The sequence below is a fragment of the Protomyctophum bolini genome (assembly GCF_963924005.1).
Source record: "Protomyctophum bolini genome assembly, chromosome: 16".
NCBI lineage: Eukaryota > Metazoa > Chordata > Actinopteri > Myctophiformes > Myctophidae > Protomyctophum > Protomyctophum bolini.
Window position 1 is genome coordinate 962,359 of NC_137877.1, and position 7,775 is coordinate 970,133.

The 7,775-nt window shown below is 43.7% G+C and overlaps 1 protein-coding gene across 1 annotated transcript in view; it reads right to left on the reverse strand.

Annotated features, from left to right (window-relative positions):
- Window positions 1-1,627: 1,627 nt before the first annotated feature.
- Window positions 1,628-7,775, reverse strand: part of LOC308330366 (synaptic vesicle glycoprotein 2C-like) — a gene marked incomplete at both ends in the record, with an annotated part of 13,717 nt that continues 7,569 nt past the window's right edge. Inside the window, 5 exons of the mRNA XM_080785212.1 lie at window positions 1,628-1,811; window positions 3,250-3,409; window positions 5,726-5,932; window positions 6,602-6,735; window positions 7,437-7,474. Coding sequence (XP_080641338.1) covers window positions 1,628-1,811; window positions 3,250-3,409; window positions 5,726-5,932; window positions 6,602-6,735; window positions 7,437-7,474 — 723 coding nt within the window. The remainder of the gene's footprint in view (window positions 1,812-3,249; window positions 3,410-5,725; window positions 5,933-6,601; window positions 6,736-7,436; window positions 7,475-7,775) is intronic.

Here is a 7,775-nt window from a genome sequence, read left to right on the forward strand (position 1 = left end):
AAGATGACTCGCCCCGTTTCTGTTTTCCTCCCAGAATTATCCCCAGTGAGGGGTTGGTGGGAGAGGCTGGACAGCAGACAGACGGCTGGACTTTGAATTTCTCTAACTATAAACTTTCATGACAGCAGAACAGCCTAAGTACAAATATAATGTATGAAAAGCTACTACAGTGAAGTCTGTTCACAGAAGTTGTTGTAGGATAATGTGGGGGATTATCTGACGAGGTACCATTTGAGTGTGCAAAACCTTACATATACTAAATAATAATACTAAATTGTTTATAGGGTCAATATAAGTAAAATAATATAGCCTTTCTACAGGAGTATCTTTTTATATTTTTCCAAAAATAATACAAACAGCCAATAGCATATATTACAAAGTTATCCCCCTCACTGGGGAAGATTCCGGGAGGAAAAACGGGCACGCACCGGGGCGAGTCGTCCGGTATTCCTCTGCTACATATAGGTAGATTTATATATATATATGTTTTGAGAGGTATGACATATATTTCCTGTCGGTATGATGATGTCATTGATGATGTCATTGATGATGTGTGGTGTTTTCTCTCTTTTTTTTTTTTTTAAGGCAAGTCCACACCAGACCAGACCCGACCACAGTGGTGTCTAAAGTAACCCAGTACATTTACTTAAGTACAATGTTGAGGTATTTGTACTTCCAATTTGCAAACACTTTTATAGTTCTACTCCATTACAACCTTCGGAGACAAAGTTGTTGTACTTTTTTTACTCCACTTACATTTATTTGAAAGGTTTAGATTACTTTGTAGATTTTGATTATTATTTACAAAACGTACAGTAACCACTTCAGCCCCTATTTATACATGTCGGACATTTTGTAAATACCAGATCTACAAGCCCACAATGCGTCGCCATGTAGATCTGCTATGTTCAACAAAAAATATATACATTATTGAAAACTTGAAATGAGACATTCTGCACAATGAGTAACTTTCTATACTTTTTGGGGTATTTTAAGTACGTTTTAGATGCCAATACTTTTAGTACTAAAAGTACATTTGGGAATTTAGGGAACACTACATTTTTGTAATGGAGTAGTTCTATATTGCAAGTTTTGATACTTTTTTTTTTTTTTTTTTACATAAGTAAAGAATCTGAGTATACTTTTTTTTTCTACCACTGCCAGTAAAGCAGGCCAACGATTGGTTGGCATGACGACACACACACACACACACACACACACACACTAATTATTCACATGAGGGACGTCGGTTTGGCTCGATGGGGCCTATAAGCCTTAGAGTATATATGAATAGAGAAGACATCCGAGTTCTCCTCCCATCCACTTGCATTAAGTCGCTCAAAAGCGCATGAGGCGATTTCACTCCTCTTTCCGGGTCAGGAACAGAGTGCATTCTGGGATGGATTTGCCCCCAAACACATGAACGCGCTGCCGTTGAACGCGCACGAACGCACACGAGCGTGCTGCCGTCGTGAACGTGCACAATGATATAGTCAACGGACCAGCGCGTTCAACATGTGTTTGGGGCCAACGCTGCAATACCTTCATTTCGCCTCAGGGTTTCCGCTGGGTGCCGTCTCTATTCATATATACTCCGAGGGCCTAGCGGGGCCTAGCGGGGTCGGTCCTACATCAGGACGTTGGCGCGCGTGTCGGGCAGCCTCAGCGCCACCAGGCCGCCGCCCACCAACACGGAAGACGCCATCAGGATGGGGATGGCCTTGGTGATGCCCACCAGGCTGCCGAAGATCAGGTTCCCCAGCACGGCCGCCAGCTTGCACAGAGCGTTGCAGAACCCGAAGCCGGTTCCTCTGCAAAAAAAGGAAAGGAAAGGTACCATGTTTACCCAGGGTAACTGGACTGAGGAAAGGAAAGGTACTATGTTTACCCAGGGTAACTGGACTAAGGAAAGGAAAGGTACTATGTTTACCCAGGGTAACTGGACTAAAGGAAAGGAAAGGTACCATGTTTACCCAGGGTAACTGGACTAAGGAAAGGTACTATGTTTACCCAGGGTAACTGGACTAAGGAAAGGAAAGGTACTATGTTTACCCAGGGTAACTGGACTGAGGAAAGGAAAGGTACTATGTTTACCCAGGGTAACTGGACTAAGGAAAGGAGAGGTACTATGTTTACCCAGGGTAACTGGACTAAAGGAAAGGAAAGGTACTATGTTTACCCAGGGTAACTGGACTAAGGAAAGGAAAGGTACCATGTTTACCCAGGGTAACTGTTACTGGACTAAGGAAAGGAAAGGTACTATGTTTACCCAGGGTAACTGGACTAAGGAAAGGAAAGGTACTATGTTTACCCAAATGGACCCTTACAGGTCTGTATCTCTGAGAGTGTAACATATGTACCCAAATGGACCCTTACAGGTCTGTAACTCTGAGAGTGTACGAATGGAACCAAATCATGGACCCTTACAGGTCTGTAACTCTGAGAGTGTACTAGTACAAATGGAACCAAATGGACCCTTTTATAACTTTTAACTCTGATACTGTACAAATGGAATCAAATGGGACTCTTATGGGTCCATCTGGTTTTACTCTCAGAGTTATGGGGGTCCTTGAAATTAAAATGTTTAAGAACTTGTAGGCCTATGCAATGGCTTATCTCTTGTAAAAAGAGAGACCAGCCTATTCTCCAAACCATATCTTATGCTTTGCTTGGTTGTACAAAATAATATTGGGTCAATTTAATTTGCAGGACTCACCTCGCGCACAGCTGCCTTGTCTGTGTTGTTGACATGACATGGGCTTGCAGGACAGAACTTTTATTTGTGACAGACACATAGTTCCTTTGCAGACAATACAATCTGCTTCTCATTGGTCAGTCACAAAGCTAAGGAAACAGTAGCCTACTTTTTCTGCATGTCAATGATGATGAGATAGTTCTTTGGCATGTCAAGCTTTCCTCACGGAGAGCACAACAGTCTATCTGCAGACAGCAGAGCAGCCAGCGAGCCTTTCTCTGCTCTGCTCTGCGGTCGGGACCAGTGCTGTCAGACTCAGCGCGCAGCGCATGCAGAGTTATGAATAATACACATTCCGGGGTTCGGCCTGAAAGTCCACCTCTTTTTCCACTACGAACCATTGAACGTGCATTGTAATACACATTGGTCTGAATGGTCTGTGAGCAGCGATACATATACAGGCGATACGTGTAAAACCCAGGACATATGAAGGAATTTATAAAACCCCCCCGGACTGCCCGGAAAGCCCCCCAAAAGAGGACTTGTGTGAGTACCTCCTGTTGGTAGGGAAGCTCTCCGTGGTCACCACATCCAGGGAGTTCCAGGCGGAGATGCTCAGGCCGTTGTAAAGACACAGCATGAAGATCATCATCGACTCGCTGGTCCCGAACCACAGGAAGAAGCAGCTGATCCCCGACAGCACCATGCTGCCCCCTGGTGGACACAATGACCAACATTACACCATCACACTACAGCACTGTGGAGCCCCCTGGTGGACACAATGACCAACATTACACCATCACACTACAGCACTGTGGAGCCCCCTGGTGGACACATGACCAACATTACACCATCACACTACAGCACTGTGGAGCCCCCTGGTGGACACATGACCAACATTACACCATCACACTACAGCACTGTGGAGCCCCCTGGTGGACACATGACCAACATTACACCATCACACTACAGCACTGTGGAGCCCCCTGGTGGACACATGACCAACATTACACCATCACACTACAGCACTGTGGAGCCCCCTGGTGGAGACATGACCAACATTACACCATCACACTACAGCACTGTGGAGCCCCCTGGTGGACACATGACCAACATTACACCATCACACTACAGCACTGTGGAGCCCCCTGGTGGAGACATGACCACCTTTCGGTGGATGGTGAGAGAGAGACATGAAATTTGAGAGAGAGAGAGAGAGAGAGAGAGAGAGAGAGAGACCTTTGACTACATGGCGTCTCCTAATCTGAATTGTCCTCCATGAATCATCAGTCAATGACATCACCTCTGAGGAAGCTTGACTTTCAGACAGCCCCTCCCCCCACGCACGCACGCACACACACCTCTGGAAAGACGTTCTACCCAACATGGACGGACGGACAGACAGACAGACAGACAGACAGACAGACAGACAGACAGACAGACAGACAGACAGACAGACAGACGCCCTACCCAGCATGGACAGACTACAGGGCATAGCAGTGGGCGTGGCTTTCTGGCACCACTGACAAATCTGCCATTCATTTTTTATAATTGTTTTAACCCATAGGAGATTTACAAAATAATATTTACAAATTATTATTAATTATTATTATTTTGTGTACATTTCTCTAAGCCTGGAATCAAGACATGGAGGATGTGGTGAGTCATGACCAAAAAACTGTTGATTCTTTGATAAAATAACAATTAAAACCTGCACTACACAAAGGGAATTTATTAAATGTAGTTTATCATATATTTAATTATTTTTTTACTTTATTTTTCTTCATGGTGACTCACCAGCATCCTGGATGTCTTGATTCTAGGCTTCAAATATTTTATATAAATATTTTTTGTAAATCTATGGGAAAAATGTGACCAGATTTGACTTGATTTGTCATTGTGAAAGCAGGGAATCGTATAGCTTCAAATTGACATATTGGTTGTTCAGTTTGACCCACCGGTTTTGGAGATATGGCTTATAGAGTAATGTCTTGCAGAGAAACAGCAAGTTGAGAAAACAGGCTTGAAAAGGTTCACTTCTGTGGACTCTAACATTACACCTATAGCTACATGTTTAAGCATTTATTTCATATTTACATGTCTTCTGTGGTCTCTAACATTACACCTATAGCTACATGTTTAAGCATTTATTTCATATTTACATGTCTTCTGTGGTCTCTAACATTACACCTATGCTACATGTTTAAGCATTTATTTCTTATTTACATATATTCTGTGGACATTACACCTAGCTACATGTTTAAGCATTTATTTCATATTTACATATATTCTGTGGACATTACACCTAGCTACATGTTTAAGCATTTATTTCATATTTACATATATTCTGTGGACATTACACCTAGCTACATGTTTAAGCATTTATTTCATATTTACATGTCTTCTGTGGTCTCTAACATTACACCTATAGCTACATGTTTAAGCATTTATTTCATATTTACATGTCTTCTGTGGTCTCTAACATTACACCTATGCTATAGCTACATGTTTAAGCATTTATTTCATATTTACATGTCTTCTGTGGTCTCTAACATTACACCTAGCTACATGTTTAAGCATTTATTTCTTATTTACATGTATTCTGTGGTCTCTAACATTACACCTAGCTACATGTTTAAGCATTTATTTCTTATTTACATGTATTCTGTGGACATTACACCTAGCTACATGTTTAAGCATTTATTTCATATTGACATGTCTTCTGTGGTCTCTAACATTACACCTAGCTACATGTTTAAGGATTTATTTCATATTTACATGTCCATTTCAGCTCTGACACTTACTTCAGACATGCTCTAGTATACGTGAAGATTCCGCCTGTGCTGTTAAATATGAACTCCTTTTGGACACAAATTTAAATAAAACAGCTTTTCTCTGCAGGTGAAAAGCTGCACTATGGCAGCCCCGCCCCCGTCCCTCAGTCAAATCAGGTCACAAAACGAACGGCAGATAATTTTTCATCAGCGGGTCAAGAAAGCCACGCCCCCCCCGCTGTGCTCCGCCTCCTACCCAACATGGACAGCCGTCCGATCTTGTCCATGAGCAGGGCCGACACGACGTTCCCCGGCAGCACGGCCAGCGTTCCCAGGAAGTTGATGAAGTAGACCCAGTAGGCCGAGTAGTCGTCGTCGAAGGTCATCTGACAGCCGGTCTTGTTGTGCGTCCAGGTGGAGTTGATCACCTCCGTACCGTCCAGCAGCTTGGAGTCATCGATGTCTGGAGGTAATAAATATATATTCATTCATTCAGTCATGTATTTATTATTGATCACCTCCGTACCGTCCAGCAGCTTGGAGTCATCGATGTCTGGAGGTACACCATGTACAAATATACATTCATTCATTCATTCATTCATCCATGTATTTATTGATCACCTCCGTGACGCAGAGGAGCCTTAGTCTCATCGAATGCTAAGCCAACGCTAAGCTAATGGTCTCACCATAGACTGTAAAAAATATGGACAAAGCGTTCTCCAGGTCTAACATGAACGTAAAATGAAGCCTGTCAGTCCTTGTTATTGTAAGTCGCCATCTTTCTAGATCCGTTTGGGCCCAGCTGGCCATTGGCTGGCCCAGACAACGAGGCGGGACTTCCCCCCTTCTTCTCCGTTGGTTTTTATTTTGACTCGAGTGGGTGGGGAATCCCGATCATAGACTGTAACGGTAGCCACGCCCCTCAGAACATACGCAACTTTATGGTCATTCTTTTAATAAATGGGACCATCATTTTCCTAAAAGAATATCATGACATTAGAAATGAGACTTTAAACTATAGTGACTGGAAGCAGAAAGTATTCATGACCATGTTTATTAAGGTAATACAGTCTAGGTGAAGACCATAGTGGCTTCACAAAATATCTGTCTGACTGCCCCCCCTGGGTCTCACCGGTGTTGAAGAACAGTGCTCCGATGAAGGTACAGTTATGGAAGTAGGAACCGACAGTGGTGACATCATCAAAGTAACAGTTGATGAAGGTGGAGCCAACGAAGGTCACCGACCTCAGCTTCATATTGAGGAACCTGGAACGCACACACACGCACACGCACACGCACACACACACACACACACACACACACACACACACACACACACACACACACACACACACACACACACACACACACACACACACACACACACACACACACACACACACACACACACACACACACACACACACACACACACACACACACACACACACACACTTTAATCATTTATTTATGTCCACATAAGAGATACAAATACAAGGACACAAATATTTACAAGGTGCCGTACAGAATGCAGTCAGCAAATCCCGAACAAATACCCACACACCCTTCAGGGGTACAGGTAACAGCGTCTTCGCCATATTTGGCGGCTACCGATAGTGGAAGATATTGCACAGAATTTCGCAAGCCGTTTGGCTGCTTTTTTTGGCATCCCAAGTTGTTGGAAGCCTCTTACAACCAAACTGTGTACGTGTCCTAGGCTGCCGAAGATAAACAAACACACACACACACACGCACACGCACACACACACACACACACACACACACACACACACACACACACACACACACACACACACACACACACACACACACACACACACAGTGATATCACTGCACTGTACTGTACTGTGTTGTTACTGCACTGTACCGTACCACCCTGTCGTTGGTGTGGATCTAGTTCTGTGTACATTACAGTACAGTAGATAACAGTAAAGTACAGTACCAACCTGTCGTTGACGAAGGTCCCGTTGGTGTGGATCTGGTTCTGGGTTAGGGTTAGGGTTAGTGTTGTGGTGGCCTGAGCTAACGTGTTAAGTTTCTGGTTGCGAACACAGTGAGCACTTACTATGAGACCTAGCAGATCATGTCTGTCTGTCTGTCTGTGTGTCTGTCTGTGTGTCTGTCTGTCCCGCTTTTGTGGCCATATATGGAGCTGAGTGATTTGTTTGTGATTGATGCAAGTGTCTGTCCCACTGTTACGTCACCATGACTCAGCCATAACCATATAAGGAGTCCCCAAAGCAGCTATACGTCCAAAACCCAAAAATGTACGAGCTGCGTTCGCT